Consider the following 19,251-nt stretch of genomic DNA (forward strand, 5'->3'; position numbering starts at 1 on the left):
GCCACCTCCGTTCTTAATACAAGCTGTATTTTTGTGGTACATTTCCCAATTCTGTTGTTAAAATTAGAGGACATGATTAGCTAACATCTGAGCTGTGCAAGCAAATGAGAAGGAAAGCTGTTAATTCTCCTGTTACAGTATTCACAGGCTCTGGCCAGCTGTATTATATTGCTCCTGCCTATTTAAGCTTAGTGAGGACACTGTGCTTGTGTATAAAAGCACTGCCTGTTAAATATTTTCACACCAGCTGTTCCCAAAAGGTGACTAAATATTTCCTTTCATCTTTAATCTCCTTTGCAGTTTGTACGAATAGATTAGCCATTCTTTATCCTTTCCTGGAGGTGCATTGTGTTTTACTTCATCTTGCCATCCAGCTTTTAAAGCTGCCTGCAGTTCCTTGAAAGAAGGGGGTCTTCTGAGCAAATCTGAAGTTTTGCAAACTCTGCCCAATTCTAAATGGGGATATGAACCTCACTGTCCTTACAAGTCACAACTAGCCCATGAACTTCTGTGGGAAATACTTGGACTATTAGCAATAACTTGAGCTTTGCTCCCTGACACTTGGACTCAGTAGATAGCACTAATGGACTTTAATAGATTCAGGATGCTGTGTTTTATCTGAGAATCAAGTTCATTTCTATTTTACCATCTGGGTTTTCACTGGGTTTACTGCCTAGGTTTGGCATCTTCCATTGTCTGGATGTCACCCTGCCTTATGTCAGACTTCTATGTGAGGAACAGAACTAAGCCTAGTTTTCCTCTCGAGGTCAAGGAAGAAAGACAGGTGACTCCAGAAGATGAAACACCTGAAACCTCTTGCATGAACATCTTCTGGAACAGACTGTGCTCAAAATAGTGTTGAGTTTTTTGTGGTTCACCTAGGGGAGGCTCAGGTGCTTCACAGAGATTATCCTTAGAAAAGAATAATGCCATTCAGGAATGGTGAAGACATGTGAGCTCTGATCTCTCCTTGTTCCAACAAAATTCTGGTTATTTTTCATGCAAATAATCAAAAAGAAAATATTTGTCTTCAGTTTCAAGACCTGCTCTATTCCATCTCTGCTCACCCCCATCTGGGAACCAGACTATGAGTCCAGCCTCTTCTGCCTGCTGGTTACTTTTTGTACAAATGGCTTTTTCTTTTTCTTTTTTTTTTTTTTTCCTCATTATCCTCTCATGACTGGGGGAGAGACTTCCCTCTGGTCTGTAAAGCTGCCTCAGTATTGCTCAAGTCTCTCTTAAAAATCCTAAACCACCTTGGAAACCTACCAAAATCTTGACGGCAGTCACTGATGTGCTGTAACTTCTGCGTATTGCATTGACCAAAATTCTGTTGTAATTTTATTGTACCTCCATCAGCTTGTCTCTGGCTGTTGTCGCTTGCTTAATGCTTCAGAATCCCAGCTATCTGAGGCCAAGATTATGCTTTTTCTTCTGCATTTGCACTGTGCCAGGTGTAATGAGGTCACAGTCCATTAACAGCACTTCAGAAATAAGAAAGCTAAAGCAATTACTCATACAAATAAAAACCTTGTACCTGTTTTTTTATTTATTTTTTGCATATCCTGCTAAAAACTGACCCAAATCTGTCCCCTTAAGAATAAAATGTCTGCTATGTTGCCTTTGATATTTCAGAAGAAAAAAGGGAAAAGAAACCCATCAAACACTAGCCACCGGTGTAATGCTTTGTTCATTGCCCTTTTTAATTGATAAAACAGACATGGTAGCTTCCAACACAGGATGTGGCATAATCCAGAGTTTCATATTATTTTCACATTATATTAAAGAATTGGTTTGAGAAAGAGGGATAATGATGTCAGTTTGTGCTTAATTTATGACAAATCCATTTTTACGTGTTTACCCCTACCCCAAAATCCTAAAATTGGCTTGATAACAGTTTAAAGCTTTCCAGCTTAGAGAACAGCAATGCAGATGAAATTTTTTCTTTAGCATTCATGTGCTGCAGAATCAGAGATTTAGCTGCTTCTGACCTGCCTGCTAAATCCTTTAATAAATATGGATTTAGTGCTAAAATATAAGATCAGGTGAAATTGCTCAGAGCTTCCTGAAAACTGGGGCAGTTCCACTGACCTTCAGCATATTAATGGAAAATTTAATAATTAAAAATCTGCCTTAGCTGGGATTTTCCAGTTTCAAGTTGGCTCATCTGAGGCAATTTCCCACCTCAGCCAGATTTTTCCAGAGAAGAGGCACAGGAGGGGGGCACTGCACAGAGCGAAAAGGCTCTGTTTGGTGAAGAGCTAAGCCTTGTTTTCACAACCTGCCTTTGCTCTCGAAGGCAAATTATGGGGAGTTTCTGTATCCAATATAAAGATGGAGAAAAACAAAAGGTCTGTAATCAGCATGATTTAGATAGCAGCGAAGTGCTAAATACACGCTTCATAATGAAACGTAATTTCCAGTGTGATGAAATTCTCATTTATGTGATTTGATAACTCTGCGGTGACACATGAACTCCTGTGCTGGAACTGAAGAAGGCACAAAGCTAATTAGCTTTTCAAAATACCCCTTTAAAAACGTTATAAGGAAAGGTAGCAAGGCAAAGCACAAAAAGAGCGATCTGAATTTTCTGCCCTTGCCACCCCAGTAACAGGTTGCCGCCCCAGCATGGACTCCTCTGCAAAGCATCCCGTCCCAGTAACTACTGGGAACAGCTGAGCAACTTGTGGCAATGTCACTAATTGAAGGTCGTTTGTCTTTTCACTCAGAGATCACGACCTAGAGCAAGGTCTGCATAATTTGGTGATGTTGTACAAATAAACTGTTTACTTATTATTTTCAAAATATATCGGTCATTGAAGTAATACTAATATATAAGTAGCAATTATTACTTATGTCAATATATTAAAAGGCTGTAAGCAAGATCTGCATAATTTAATGCCTTTATACAATTAAGAAGTTTACTTACTTAAAATATATCAATTATGTAAGTAATACTAACATGTAAGTAATTATTATTTATGTCAATAAATAGAAAATCTGTTTGTTTTTAGGAATTAAACTGCTGGTACTGAGACAACTTCCTACTCCACTTAAGGGTCTCAGTGTATTTACATAGCTCAGAATATACCTGTAAAGTAATAGTTATTTCTTTTCTTCCCATAGACGAGGAAACTGAGATTAAAGGATGCCCTCCAGAGACAGAAAATGAATCCATCAGCTCTGCTATCATCCCTCATCAGGAAAAGCACTGACCTGCAGCAGTGGCTTTGAAATGGGACTCTGGACACCTGAGCTTTATACCTGCTGCACCCGAAGCTCTGAAGGAGCATCCTGGAGGACCTGCACTGGGGGATGCATTTAGTGCATTATAGCGTGACCCTAATTAGGGTACCGGAATTGGCCTAAGAGTTGATTCTTGCCAGGCTCTGCAGGAGACCTGAGTACGGCTCTTCCATACAGACAGAGGGGACATCGCTGCACTTGCAGAACACACTGGGTTTGCACAATTTAGGTATAAATCATGTGCGTGACAGAAGAAGAGAGTTTTGACTCTAAGTGGTTCAGCTGGCTTAGCTCGAGGAGAAGGGCTGGTGGAAATCCCTAGTAAAAGAAAGCACCCATCCCTGGTCCCCAGCTAGACACAAAAGCTTAACCCCGCTTCAGCTCTTTCCCCCATTTTCCTCCTGGTATTTAGTTCTTTGCTTGCATAAGCAGCTTTGTGTTTAACTGAAAGGTTTCTGCAAATCCTTTTCTAGGTCTCATCTCTTTGGGGACTTGAATCGGGAATCTGGGCAGCTCTGAGCTGCCTAACTTGGAGATGAAAAGTCCCCAGAGCAGCTGCTTACCTAGTGCTGGCAGATTTGGGAGATCTGTCCCACTAGAGCCCTAGAAACCACCTTCAGTCTCTAAAAAGCGCAACAAATGCGTTGGGTATAGTAATTTCCTTCAACTGATATTTGTCTGTGCTCCAAGATCGAGTCTCTCACGCTGTAAACATACAGCACCTAGCACAAGGGGACTCTCGGGAGTTCTTGCTAGAAATAGGAGCAGGAAGAACAGAAGCAATCGTTAGCAGTCCCCATGGTAATGGATCAAAGCTCTAACCCAGTCTATGCAGCTGCACAATGTGCAGTGCTACAGTTGGCATGTCTTAAAAAAAAAGACAACAAACTCACTTTAAAGTCCAATTTCAGCTTGCTTCCTTTATTTGCATAAAGGTTTTCCAGCTCCCGTCCGAAATGCTGTTACTCTGTGAGATGAAATTCCATTAAACTGGTCTGCTGCCTTTTATCAGCCTCTGTTTTCTACAATATTTATACCTTATTTTCATCCCTGCCTTAAATGTTAGGGACTGACCATCACATTGTGTCTAAAGCATCTCCTCTATTGCTGAAATTTACTTTTGTATTCCTGTCAATCTCGCTTTTATTTATTATTCTGAACTTTATTTTAAACTGCCTCTTGCTGTTGAATAGCAGGACACGAAATGCCAGGTATTGAAGGAGCTTGGAGTCTTGAAGACTTGGAGCTAAGATTTGTTGAATAAAAATAAATATCCCAAAGTGCACGATTATGTTTTTCTCTTTGATGTTTAATTGGATCTCTGAGCTTTCTGGGATGTGAGTTAAAGTTTCCCAGAGAAGAAACAATTCCTAGTGTATTAAATGAATTTCCTAACAAGGATTCTTCTCTGGACTGATTTTGATTTCCTCCCTGTGTCCGTAAGGAGGAGATCATTTGACAGTAAACACTTCCGCTGATGCTTACAGTCATTAAAAAGAGCTAATTTATTTCTCAGTTCTATGCAGTTTGGGTTTGTCTAAATAAATTCAACAGAGCATTTTCAAGTGTGTACGCTGAAGTAATTACAAACTAGATTTGCTTGGGATTTCCTTACCCAGAGCTCAGCATGAAGAAACCCAATATGGTTTTCTTCCTCTTCAGACAACTTTTTACTGAGGAACTTTGAAATGTCATTGTTATTAATATTTCACCTTGCTTTTTCACAAAGAGACACAGAACTTGTACGAAGTGTGTGGGGCTGACATATCCAGAGGTTAGATGTCTCTGCCTATCCATGCAAACGGGATGCAGCAGCAGCTGTTGGGAAAGCTTTATACCCCCTGTGCTGTCAATACACCTCAACGCTGGTCTGGAAGGATCACCTTTACAGAAAAGAAGCAAAGCTTTCTCCAAAACCCCTTCAAATTTTCACCTGCCAAGATCATTACAAAGTTGCTCATGAGCGCAAATGGTGGTGACAGTTTTTAGAGTATGGGCACCTTGGAACTTGGAAGGGGGCAGAGAGGTAATATGGCATTCACTGTGTCCACTTCAGGCTACGGCATCACAGATTTCTGGCCTTCTACAACCATTGAGTCACTGTATGATTACCTCTGGTCTTGGGTTATTTTTGCTTGCTCTTTTTTTTTTTTTATTTTATTCTATTTTACTGACTGCAAGATTATTGCCCCTATTGTTTCATATCAGCCACTCTATATTGGAATGAAACATGATTTCAGAATGCCAAAAACAACCAGAAACCCTTTATGTGAAACTCTAATCAACATGAGCTCCAGTAGGGCCAGAGTTCAGGATTACAGTGGCAGGGGCTACCCACCGACAGCAGCGTGGAATTGACTTAACCCAAGTGGGAAAACTGTGATGAGGTATGTATGACCTTCCCTGACTACACACAAGTATCCATCTTGTTGATATTCCTGCAATATTCTGATTAAAAGAGGGAATATGCAGAAGCTGAGGTCCAGACTCACAAAACTGTGAGTATGTCTACATGGTCCGCTGTGAGCTGTTGACAAATTGATTGGCCAAATTTATTAGACATGATCTATCTTCAGTTCAAAAGCTGCTCGATTGCCCTACTCTACAGAGATATACACTGATCCCTATGGTTTTACAAGCATCATTTATGTGCTTGTAAATGCAGTGACTACGAGGTTTCGGGTTTTCAATTGGCTTGATCAGCTGGCTTTATCTGCAAACGAACACGAAGAACCTTGCCACATCGCTGTTGCAGGGTAATGGTTTTGTCCCTTGGTGACAGCTGGATTACACTTACTGTGCCAAAGAAATGACTTAATGTTGTTTAAAAAAGCAGCGACATCATGACAGATATTCTACTGTAGACAAGAGGCTCGGCTGAAACAAGACCCCATACATGATGTAAGTCCAGAAAATGTAGGGACTCTAAGCCTCCTCTTTTCAATAGCGGAGAATAAACCCAAATTTGTTCATCAGAGATGCATACGTTTTCAGTGATACAAGCAAATATGCAAATTGCTTAGCCATGCTCAAAATATGCTGTTTTAACAGTAACCTGTTGTAAGCACGGAATGTAGCAGCTTGTTGTGTGCTGTGAATCAGTTATTCTTCAAATCGTCCAAGTTAACATGAGCCCCACAGTCTGGTGTATCGCTGCTGTTTTCAGCCAGGAAAGTCCCCAACACAAAGCGTAATTGAGCCAAACAAAAAGCACTTTTGAGCTCATGGTGTGACTGCTGAAGTCACATTTGGAGATAGGGAGGAATGTCGAACTAAAATTGGCGTGCTGGGAATTAGCCCTAACAAACAGAGAACGGAATAGCCTTCCCGTTGCCCTCTGAGGGGTCCATAGGTTGGCACTGGTGCTAGAAGAGCTGAAACGAGAGAAAGAAGCTGTGCTCATCACAGCGTGCCTAAGGGCAGTGAAGAGCAGGGACTGCTTGTCACACCACTGGACTTACACTGCCCTAAGCCTGAGACGTGACCTAATCAGACCAAATATTTTGTGATCCAATAGCCAGAGACAGACGGGTGATATCACCACTTACTGGATTTGGCCCGGTTTGAAATGAAAGCTAGAACACAAGTTTTCAGTTCCTTCAATCTCTCCCGTGGTCCCTGTATTTGACCAAGACTGCTGCAAACAGAAAAGTGGCTAAAACCAGAAAGGTGGCTAAAAATAAGCTCCTAAACAGATCCCAAAGACAAGATAAGTTTAGTGGATCTCTGGTTGGCCAGAGGAATGCGCTAAGCCTATTTCTCCACTATCAGGTTGCAAGGAGGAACTCGTATTTGAAACATAAGTCGTACTTTCTATCTTGTTGGGAACTTTTCCCCCTCTTTAGTGTGTTCTTCTAATCTTCTTACCAGAAGGATATTTGGACTTTCGAAGAATTGGACTCCCAGCAAAAATAACTGCAGCCTTCCTCAACCACTGCCTTTTTTTTTTTTTTTTTCTACCACACAGGGGTCTCTACACATTTTCAATAACCAAAGGGAAAGACAGTAAAAGGGTATTCAAATGAAAGCCTTCCTGAATACTTTTATTTCATATGTTTTGGCTGGTTTTAGTCTTTTATTGCATTTTTAATAAAAAGCCTAGAATACTTTAAAGGGCGAGTTGATCTTGGGAATGGGTAGGCTGAAATCTGTGCTCGCAACCCAGACGATATCAAACGCTTTATGTTATGCAATGATAAGTTTCTTGTTAACACTTTTGATTCTCTGGATTCCCTTATTCCTACACAATTCACAAAGCAGCTATCTGCTCGGCAGAGTCTCTGATAGCCTTGTGTAACAGCTCTGGGCTGCACATACTTCATTCCCTCAGAGAGAAAACTTCTCCGCACACAAATAAAATGGGGAAGATCACAAGTTCACAAATCAGCATGTTACGGTTCTGCAAAGCTGAGGATGAAATCTCTGCTGGTACAAAACATTTCCTGGCCTTCAATGACTGTTAAGGGACCAAGTAAGGCTTTGGGGAGTAGGTTTGCAATTTCAGTATCGAACCAGGTCTGATTGTGATGGTATCTTGTGAAGTCTACCCCTGAAGTCCGTGTGCTCCCAAAATTTTGGTTGCTCCAGATTGTTTCTCGCTATACTGTAGGAGTAGTGAGAACAAGCTCCAAGCTGAAGGAAGATTATTCACAGTGGAATACAGGCTGCCCCCAATATCTATTTTGTAAGCCATTAGGATCAAAAATATACAGATGCTTATCAGTTTCACGTGTTATACTCTGAGATTTAGTTCTCTTGTTCTTCCCTGTGTGTTTTAAATCAAAGAAAAAGATGATGTAGTGGCTTCCTAGGCATTAAAGGGGGAACTACCATCCTCTGTAGTGAGGGACCAGCCTGTATTATGCAACAGCTGATATAACACCCATCTTTTACAGAGACATTCTTACCCCGCAATGAAGAAAATGATGGTCTAAAAGAGGAATTATGTGAACATTTTCCGGGGATGGATTTTTATCTTGGTGGCCTTGGGCATGACATGAATTTAACATGAGACTTTGTTTTGTAAGGTTGACACCAATAAGCCCAAGGAAATCAATTTTTTTTCACACATGTTGTGTTAACCCTGGTGCTGTTTGACCAACGGGATATGACAGTGTCTGATAAGATATATGAGAGCTGTGTTTCTGTTTGCGCATGTGATAATCTGCGCAATTCCAGATGAAAAAAGACATCGGAAAATAAAGATGCATTTGCTGTGGCTTTCCTCTTTAAAAGCTTGTTCTTTTTGGTCTTCTTATCTACTAATTGGAATACAGAAAATATGCCTGTTTCAGTGAACTGCACAACTTTGTGGTGAGGAACTCTGTTGGGTGCTTTCTGAAAGAGTTTCTCCGCTGTTAATTTACACAACCCAACTGGTAATAAGAAAATCAGCCATTACCATTAGCTGATAGAGAATCCTAAATCTAATCATTGTTGGTGAATGGACATTAATTGACCTATACTCCTGCAAAGTAAACTGGAGCTTTTCTGTTGACCTCAATGTGCTGTGTAATGATTTATAAGAACGTGTTTTCCCTGCAACCAGAAATCATGGGTATGTGTGCCATGCTAGTTTTATTCTGAATCCAACTTTCCAGACTATCAAAAGTAATAAAGCCATCTAGGACTGCTTTTCAGCTGGTGGATAAATACCTAGTCTCCTTCTTACCCTATGGATATTCACACTATTTCCCAACTGAGCAAGGAGGCCAGCTTTATCTAGGCATATCTGCAAATATTGTGATGATTATGTAGCAGTTTGAGGCCCCCCCTAGTCTGTTTTAACAGATCACATAATCAAAGAGGTGATTTCCTATTTTGTTTATGCTGTATCTCACAGTTTTGTAATTGTCTCTCTCTAGAAGAATCTGATCATAATGCCTGCTGAGACTTCTGCAGTTATTAGGCAGAACTGAGGATCTCTCAAAAGCTGAAACCCAGACGGCTCCAAAGTAACACGAATTACCCAAATACGGAGGTGGCTGAATCGATGAGGACTCAATTAAGCTCTCTTTCAAGGATTTCCACTTAACTACAATCTGAACAGCCCTCTGCAGATGTTTCTCTTCTCTAGGGCAACTGTCCTGCTAAATTGGCAATGTCATGGGAAATCCAAAGGCAGGAGGGGATGGCATGAAACTTGGCTTCATCCAGAAACATTTTTTTCTGGCCACCAAAGACATTTATAACATTTCCAATGATGGTAAGTGTGGCCAGGATAAATGCCTAAAATTTTGGCAGTTATCACTGGGGGTGCAATTTATAAATCTTAACTGTGTGCCAAAGATCTTGGAAACAAATTCAGAGGATCTGGGAGCTGAGGCTGAGACCCTGTAGCTCTGACCTGTAGATCATGCACGATGGACATAACATTAAGAAATGCTGAGGAGATGGATGGTTGGAAACTCTGTTCTTATCCCAAGCTGTAGGCACTCTGTGCCTCGAAAGTCTGGCTATAAATCATTGGGAAGTAGTATTTCCTCCATGCCAAAGAAGGGAAAAAGGGTCATCTTTAATTCAAATGACGTATCCTCAGAAAACACTGCTACCAGCCCAAGTGGTGAGAGAAGCTATGGATAGGATCAAACTTCTAGACTTCATGAGATATGACCACGCAAGCTCAGCTTCAGTCTCTGGCCAGGCATGCTCTCTTAGCCTTTTCGAAATGTGAAGTAAAACATCATAACTCATAGCTTCTATAGGAGTCACAGTAAAATCCTAGTTCCAGTTGCTAACTCTCATCATTAAATGTACAGACTATGATTTTGTGTCTATCCTGACAATTCAGGACCAAGTAATATTCCTGCTACTGCTCTTCTCCAGTCTAGTTTTAAAGGTTTGAAGTATTGCACCGGGTGTCAACTGTGCATGAAGTGAGTCACTACAAACGAGTGACTGAGAAGAAATCTTTATCTGTATGCAGGTCAATGTACAACCATTGTCAACTGCCCAGAAAAAAATCTGTATCCTTATTACACTGAGATGTAATATACTTTGTATTATCAATTTTCAGATGATTCTAGTGGGTATTGTGCATGCCAAGATGACAACTGTCAAAGAAAGGACAGTGAAAATCATTGCTTTAAATTTGAGGAAAGTGAAGAACATCAGATAACTCTTTTAAGAATGATTTTGGGTCCAAACATAGCACTATTTTGAAGAGCCTGAGATAGTATGGATGCATCTGTGTTATCCCTCTGGGATGCACTGCATTCCCCAAATACAGAGAACCTGACTCACCTGTTCATTTCACTGCACTCAGCAAATACATCTTATGGTATGTGTTTTGTTGCCTCTTGATTAGCCAGAAGCATTTGGTCCAGTTTAAATAGGTCAAGAGTGAGACTCACTCTTCTCACCTATTAAGTTGTGTTTCATGCTACAGCACAGCCCATTTCCTTCTTCCTGCTACACTCAGACAATAAGAGGTTAAGAGAGCTGCCTTATAATGGCTTCATTAGCTGCCATGCGTGGGGAATGAAGTCCTTTGCTAGGGCTCATTAAGAGGTGAAGGGAGATAGCATGGCAAAAGCAGGGGATATAGAGGATCTGTAATGGTAGACTCTGGAGAAAAAGGGTTAGAATGAGTGGTTCCTTAATTATCCTTCTTGTGCTAAGCATTGCCTTGGACTTTTTAGCTGAACTGGGACCTTTTTGTATTTGCTTTTATGGCAGTAGTAGGATGCAACAGGCAAAAGATTTCATCCTCTCCAGGGAGAACTCAAAATACACTTTTCTTCTTCTGCATACAGGTCATCATTGGAATCATCTCTCCACCTCTCATTAAAAGACTCACTTTATAGCAGGAAATATACCAAAAAAGAACTGCATACTGAGGGGAAAGGGACACTGAGAAGCTGTCCCTTGTATGAAAGAGTGAAGCGTGTTTAAGAGAAGTATTTCCAGAGTGAAAAATCTGTGTTACTAAGGCTATACTGGCATTGGGTACACACAGAAGGCTAAAAAAAAATAAAACAAACCAAAACAGGCACATCATTACTTCTTCACTGGCACTTAACATAGTCCTAACCGCTTTGCTGAGCTGATGATGATTTATGCAAGTACTTACGTATTTCACTTAATAATTTCTCTGTACTATTCGTTCCTATTTTAGAGGACAATAAAAATCTGGCGCCTTTAGTCTCTTCTAGAGAACCACCTACAGCCCCCACTGGGCAGAGTGTTGCTTCGCGTACTAACATGCTTGCTCACTCTTATTTTAATCATGCAAGAAGAGTACCACACATCCTGTGAGTAAATCTGTCTTTCAAATCAAGTCATCAATTCAGCGGAAAGGTCCGGGTTAGAAATGGAAGTTTACAAATCACCTTAGCTGTGATTTTAGCTGTGAGGCACAATAACCTGAATGTTACAAGCAGCTTGGTGAGGAAAAAGGTCTTGGCATGATGCTCAAGTTTGTCTCAAATAACCTCACACTGCCAAAGAAAGTTTGCACTAGATGGATTTATAAAAGCAGTATAAGGAAAGCTTATAAATCATCTGTACACGACCCTGCAGGTTAACAAAGGGAAAGTGAATTCTGTTTGCGTGTAGAAATGAACAGTTTTCTAAATCCATCCCTGCAATCCCCAAACCTCCACATAAACTCAGAATAATGACTCAATTATGAACCATGCTACAAAATCGCTAGAAATACACTACCACCTTCCCCCTTTCCATGGTCTTATAAATGAACTCACTAAGTATGGAATCGAAGACATTAGTGTGGGGAAAAGAAAAAGTCTGACACCAAATTTATCCTCCTATCAATGTGTGATAGCTCCCCTCTCTACATCTGGCAAAGTTTTGATCAGCCTAGTGTTAGCCCCAGGCAAGGAGGCCTCCTTATTTGCTGTATTGTTCAGCCCAGTTAATTTTACCATATGACAAGCTTCCTAACATCTAACCTGAATGATTATTGTGCAAAAGCATTTCTTTTCCTACCCTTTGTAAGAGCTTATTCAGTTTGCCCCATCCTTACAAGTTGCTCGCTTGTAAGTGATGGTAAAATACTTGTAAGCAGTTAACCTGTTTTTTCTTATACATTATAGTAATTCCTCAGTGAAAATGTTGTTTGTGCATTTTTTCTACTGCATCCAGTTTCATAATAGTCTTTTTTTGTCACTTTGCTGAAAATTCATTCCATTTCATTGCTTATACAGAGCTGCCCCGGATTTTTGGCCTAGTTCCATCCCAGCTATTTAAGGTAAAGAAGCTGTTTTTGCTGTGGCCTCTTATTTGTGAGCACAGAATACAGAACAAAAGCCAAAAGACTTTTGTTCCATAGGCTCTGACTATTTAATGTATTATAGCATTTCTCAGTGTGGCATCTAAAAGCTAACTGCACTTGGAAGAAAAGGCTCCTGAACAGTTTTTCTTTAGCCTCCATTTCAGATACCTGATGCAGATTTTGAGTGACATATCCATTTAGCTAAGGAATGAAGGAAGATTAAAGTTCTGGACTTTACCCAAAAATGCCCAAAAAAACCTGTCTTCTTGGTAGGTGCTTGTAGTATTCAGCAATTCTACACAGTTATTTTTCACTTGATATGGGACAGTGCTTACAGTTTTTAGTACGAACCTTATGTGCCACTCATCTTCCTCTAGCTGAGCCTAGAAAATCACAGCATTTAAACTCTGAAGGGAAATGAGACCTGAAGAACTGTCACCTCTTTTTTCTCGTTTACAGCAACCTAAAGAATATTTAGCCTTCTCCTAAAAATCAAAACAGTCCCTTCGATGGCTACTGGGATTCATCAAGAACTAACACCAGAACAAGCAGTTATATGTAGACCATCAATTACACTCATAGCTATATAATGAACAATAGCAAGCCTAGGTGGCCTTAATGGGGTTATTTATTATATTGCTCTATGTTTGGCTATAGAAGCAGAATTATTTATGTAGGTGAGCTATGGCATTTCTGCTTCCAGTCATGCCCTACATGTGCTTTACTGGAACGCATTTGTAGCGCTAGTTTTGCAGATCGAAGTCTGAATATTTTACAAAGTCTAAATAAACCAAAAAAAGAAACAGAAAGTCACCGCTGACGTTACCGATTGAGCAATCGTGTCCGGTCCAGTTGGGATCGCAGCTGCAGAGCCCAGTGTCGGGGAGGAAGGTCCCATGGCCAGAGCATTGGTCCAGACAAGTGGCTCGTGGGGTCTCACAGTTTGTTCCTCCCCAGCCGACTGAACAGTGGCATTCTCCGCGCACACACACGCCTCGTCCCGAGCAGGTAGGATCCATGCAATCCACTACAGCAAGAAGGAAGAGGAAGGAGACAAGGGAAGTAAATAAGAATTTCAGGAAAAAAAAAATAAAATAAAAGCTGTTGTATTGCCATCTGCACAGCCTTATTTATACAGTATCTCAAGGCTCCATCCATAAAGCAAAGCCCTGATGTACACAAAACTGATGCTTCAAGAAGATACCGTCCCCAAAATGGAGTGAGACCTAAAGCACGTGAAAAACAGAGAAAAAATACATGATGTAATTCATTCTTTTCGTCAGGCCTACAGTAATAAATGACCTTTCTTGTAAGAACAGGCTAATATCAATTAAGATTAGGATAAGAATAATGTCGTCTTGTACACATACTGCGTCTCCATTTATTCTATTAGAATAAGCGAAATTACCTTTACTAATGAAATCAAAGCTGAGCTCTGGTTTTCTGAGAGAGAAATTCTACATAAAGACTCAGCAGAAGTTTATGTCCTGATTCAGCGAAACACATGCTTAAATTGAAGAATGTGCTGAAATCTATGCAGGTTTCACAGACACATGAGTTCCATGTTAAACGTATACTCTTTATACTTTTTTTTTTTTTTGAAGTAAGGATTAAAAACAAATTATGATTTATTGGATATTGGTATTATCGTGGTTTTTATTTTTGATCGGTGAATTCTCTTTTAAAGGGTTCTGTTTTTAAAGAGGAGGCACTTTTGAAACAACGTTGGAGACCCTCCAGTTGGGTGCATGGCACAGAAATGTGCACCGAAGGACTGAGCACCCTGCCGTGTGATTCCTGAGCTGTGGGGTTTTGTAGGCACCCATCACCTCCTCTACCCACAGCAGAATTTCACCCAGCAAGAGCAAAACATGCAACGCACCAGACACCCTCCTAAAAAAGAACCGCAGGAGCTGATCAGCTATTTATATATAAGAGGATATAGGACAGCCTAGAGAAATTCTTCCCGTCTCTGGAAATGGTGTTTGGCAGTGCCCTGGGGATCAGTGACAAGTGTCAGTCTGGCTCAGCAGCCAGGGGAAAGCTGTCCAGCTCCTCGCCCTAATACAGAAGAGCAGAACACAGCCACCACACACACAGAGCAGATTTGCGGCTCGTTTTTTCCCCTGCAAGAGCTAATAAGAATCCCAATGACCTGTTTAAGATCCAGAAACCTTAAAAAGAAACACAACAGCTGCTCCGATAATTCCCTGGATCCTCAAAACCTTCTCGCTCTGACAAGTAATGGCTCAGCAATTACTATCCCAAGGCATGCGAGAGCGTTTGCAGTTTTCTTTGATTCCTGGAGCCCTGCTCGTAGCTGGAACAATCCTTGAAAACTGTAAGAGGCTGGAAAGGATGAGTCTATAAATCTCCTTCACTGTTAGTGAGCTGGGAGCTAGGTGCCAATTTTAGCAGGAGACCCTTGGAGCCCTGGCCCTGTTCTTTCTCAGCAGTAATAAGTAGGAAAAGGACCGAGGAACAGACTAGCAGCCGCGGAGGTTCTCAGCAGATGGTTTGAACGTGGAGAACAAAGATCACAGGCTAACTGACACGAGGCTACCTCCAGGCAATTAATCATCCCCTCTGAAGGTCAGCTGGGAAAAAGGTGAGTTTTACAGGGGGCTCCATCACAGGAGGCAGACAATCTGCTATCTCAGCCCGAACACAGACGATTATAGGAGGGGAATGTGCGTGTCAGAACCCCCCATTTATCATAATCCCAAGGCCATTTTTCATGTTGAAATGAGCCCTTTCAGAAAATGTCACACACAATGGCTACTTTAATCTCAGCCTCGCTAGCTGTATCTCTTTAGGCTTTCTGCACCATCGCAAGGGCCCTGGGACGGGATTAGGGGCTTCTGCTTTCTTCTTAATCAATTGCTTCGTGGATTTGGAGTACAATGGTGTGTTTTTAGGGAGTTCTGCTTGACAAATTTAGCTGCTCAGGAGAGAAGCTGCCAAGAGAAGCAGGGATGGGGAGTGGGGCAGGAGGGCAGAGCTGACAAAAATCTAGCATGCTTAGAAAATGAAAAAAAAAGAGATTTTTACATATATCTGTGTTGCTGCTTGGAAAATGTCCCAAATGGTCTAATTCCTGGTTCGAAAATGCCCCATTTATAGTTCAACCTTGTGCAGAACCTTTGCCAGGGAGATAAATCAGGCAGCAAGCAACTAGTGCCTCTTCTACACTTTCCCCCAATATGCTTCATGCTTCATTGCTCACACGAGTTATTAGGCTTATTCAGTACCCAAAAAGTAACTTCTCATTTTTCACTGCTTAAATTTGCTCCCTTCCCTTTAATGTCTCACTGGCTTAGCCCGTGCCTTGTAAAATATGTCCCAATAAACGAAGGAAGGAGAAAAGGAAAACTCATGTAAGATTGGTGGCCGGTGTTTTATAAACATTGCTGAGCTTCTACGGGGGAAAAGAAAAGACAGAAGAAACACTGGAATGAAAACCCATTGTAAACACTGAGTAAGCAGTGAAGCTACAAGAACTGAGAAATAATAAAAAGTAATCAATACCAGATGGTCCTTCTTAGAAGAGAAATTGAAAAGTAAAAACAATTTAAAAACTAGTATAAATGAACTTTTTTTTTTTTTTGGCTAGATTTAAAGATATAAATGCATAAATATATACATGTCCTGAAGATTTCCCACATGGCATATTTCTGACTTACCTCCCCTATTCACAACACAACACAAATTATGCCTTGAATATGAAAAACAAATGCACAGCTGTAAAAATCCTAAACAGCTCGTAAGGAAAATCAGGTTCTCTTTGCTCTTCATTCTTTTTCAAGCTTTTACCTAGTGGGATTGACCCTGTCCCCTGCTACAGTGAGCATAAAACAACTGAGTGGAGCCTGGCTTTTCTGCTTTAAGTGTGACCAGGGAAAAGAGGCTCCTGTTAGAAAAAGGGAAAAAGGCAAATGTTTCTCTGATTTACACACATTAAACACACCTAGCTGGAGGCAAAATCAGGATCTTTTAATTTCTGTTTATTCAGTAAAGATACCTAGTAAATACGAGGTCTACAGAGATGCTTTAGAGATACTTCTGTCATCATCATCTTGGGGTTTACGTGCCCCATGGCTTCATTTAACTGTGCCTTCTTAAGTCAAAATAAAGCTTTCTCAAGAGATGTTTCAGTTACAGAGCTATGTTCTTCATCTCTAGCACTACAGACACTGAAGCCACGTTACGTCAGAGATGTCCCACTCCAACACATTTGATGCATCAAAAGAATTGCTGGATTAGATGCCATTTAAATGGTATTTCAGCCTATTTCCACTGTCCATAAAATAAAAGCCATTTCAGATAAATCTTTATCCCATATGCATGAAGACAACCATAAATTAATTCAAGACATAGTGAATCTGGTACGTGTATCAAATCGATGTCTTAAGTCTAGCATGTGGTGCAGAGGCCTTATATCTGCACTTGTAGAAACATAATTTAGCCACAATTATTTTTCAGGTCCTCTGCATAGAATCCTGACAATAATTTTCAAAAGTGATGAACGGTATTCTGTAAATCAGGCACTTTTGATGTATTTTTCTAACTGTCCAAATGACTCGTATGCTTACAAAACTGTCCACTTTTCCTTTTAGCAATAAGAAGCAGTCGCAGACTAGGGAAGATAAAGGTTTATGGTGACAGGTGACTTCCCGCACAAAAAGATTAAAGATAACAGCTAAAAGGCACCGCATTTCTGAGTCACAAATCTAAATGTAAATGAAAAAATGTTTGGGGGCTAATGTGAAAAAAAAAAAAAAAAAAAAAGAATTTATGGAAGGGGCCATTAAAATAATATCTGATTTTGAAGCAGAATTTAATTCAAGTCCTGAGCATTTCTAAGCTTTTAAAGCTGACAAGAATCAGGGACTTTCATATGCCACCATTTTGTATATGTAAGCAACTGAAATACTTGGCATAGCACAGCACAGAAGAAAGCACTATAAAAGTAATTATACGTTTGGATGTGTAAATGGAAACGATGCTTTAATAAGAACATTTGAACATATGATTAGATGTTCTGGTCTTTCAACTGGATTTGTCTATCTGAAGCATTTGATGGCTTTTCATCCAATTATTGAACAAATATGATAGCTAACGACAAGTTATTACAACATATCATTTTTATGTTGCATCCATCCATTGTATCTCTAAGGTGCCTATTACTGTTCTGCTTAAGTGCCAGTCCCGTTCCGAATAGCCTCCATCCATGTAATTATATAACGACAATCAAAGCAAGAGGCTAATTGAATGGATCTTGCAAATACCTTCCTCGCAGCTCTCGCCCTTGTATCCCGGGTTGCAGATGCAGGTCCCCATGATGCACGTGCCGTGGTTGTTGCAGGTGACGTCGATGCACTGGTTCGTGGGGACATCACATTCTGCTCCTTTCCAGCCGCTGTGGCACAAGCACCTCCCTTTCATGTACTGCCCGTTTCCACTGCACAGCACTGGGCAGGATGCTGGGGAAAGACAATGGAAATCACATTAAAAACCAAACATACACAATTCTCACTTTATAAAAGAGCGTAAGAGTCCAGCACAGGATTTATAATCTTCTTATAAACTCTTCAGTGGGGTATGTTGTTCTTTTCCTTGCCAAAACCAATTCTTTTATGGGCATGACACCCAGCTGTTAAGCGTATTCTCCGATGGATGTTTAAAACAAACAAACAGCGCTCTTGAGTTCGGACATCTCTGCTTTGTGTCTCCGATACTTTATTTCACTAACTAAACTCAGACCTTTCTTGTATTCTGACTTTCCAGTGCACTGGTGCCTTCTTTCAGCAGCACCACTGACCTTAAATTGCTTATCTCTATCCCTGACCTGCTGCCAGGCTTCATACTTTCCTTGACACAGCCCCTGCTGCGGACCTTAGCTGTACACAAATCACTCCCCTGTTTTGCTGTTGTAATTCTCAGCTGTATGGTTTTCAGTTTCTTTGCTCGGAGTCCAGAACGCCACGTCGATACTCTCCCTGATTTAGTTCAAGTCATACCATCAGCTGGATCTCCAGCCCCCTCCTCTGACCTCTGCTGGTCTCCACTCATCAGCAGACACAACGCAAAAATGGCCTCTAGTCTTCCCAAGCGCCCTGTAACAAAAGTTCTCCGATTATATCCCCTGATCTTTATACCGGTTTATAAAAGATTTTTTAATTCTCTTTGTTTCCAACAAAGTTGGCTGTTTTTGAAGAAAACCAGCTCAGGACCCCTGAGTGGCTGGTGGTGTCGGGCAGCTGCGGGTCCCTGTGGTGCCAGCCCTGCTCCAGCAGGGCCACCCCGAGCAGGGGGCCCAGCCCCACGTCCAGGCGGCTGCTGGAGATCCCCAAGGAGGAGCCCCCAGCCCCTCTCTGGGCAGCCTGTGCCAGGGCTCCGGCACCCGCCCAGCCCAGCAGAGCTTCCTGAGGGGCAGAGGGCACCTCCTGGGCTCCAGGCTGGGCCTGAGGCCTCTTCTATCCTGTGATGAAGGGGAGAAGAGGAAGACAACAAAATCAAGCTGGCGGACCCCAGAAGTAAGCATTTTCTGAGCTAGCTCTGGAAAATGCCAGGCAGAGTAGGATGAAAAATACAGAGCAGGCTCCCCACAGAAAGAGAAGGAGCCAGCTGCTGTTCTCTAAGCCTCCTTCAGCCCCTCTCTGAAGATGTTTTCTCCCTTTTCCATTCTCCACAGCCGCCATCTTCGGCTCCTTTTGTCCTCTCTTCTGATTTTTCCCAGGAAGCTGCTGATTTCTGTCCCTCAAAACCAATAC

The 19,251-nt window shown here is 41.3% G+C and overlaps 1 protein-coding gene across 15 annotated transcripts in view; it reads right to left on the reverse strand.

The window, feature by feature from the left end:
* Nucleotides 1-19,251, reverse strand: part of TENM4 (teneurin transmembrane protein 4) — a 1,646,934-nt gene that overhangs the window by 131,600 nt on the left and 1,496,083 nt on the right. For all 15 annotated transcript variants that reach the window (XM_068654787.1, XM_068655360.1, XM_068655430.1 and 12 more), the window contains 2 exons: nt 17,767-17,961; nt 13,305-13,505 (listed from right to left, as the gene is read on the reverse strand). In XM_068654787.1, coding sequence (XP_068510888.1) covers nt 13,305-13,505; nt 17,767-17,961 — 396 coding nt within the window. The remainder of the gene's footprint in view (nt 1-13,304; nt 13,506-17,766; nt 17,962-19,251) is intronic.

This window comes from Anas acuta, chromosome 1 (genome assembly GCF_963932015.1).
Source record: "Anas acuta chromosome 1, bAnaAcu1.1, whole genome shotgun sequence".
In the NCBI taxonomy this organism is placed as follows: Eukaryota; Metazoa; Chordata; class Aves; order Anseriformes; family Anatidae; genus Anas; species Anas acuta.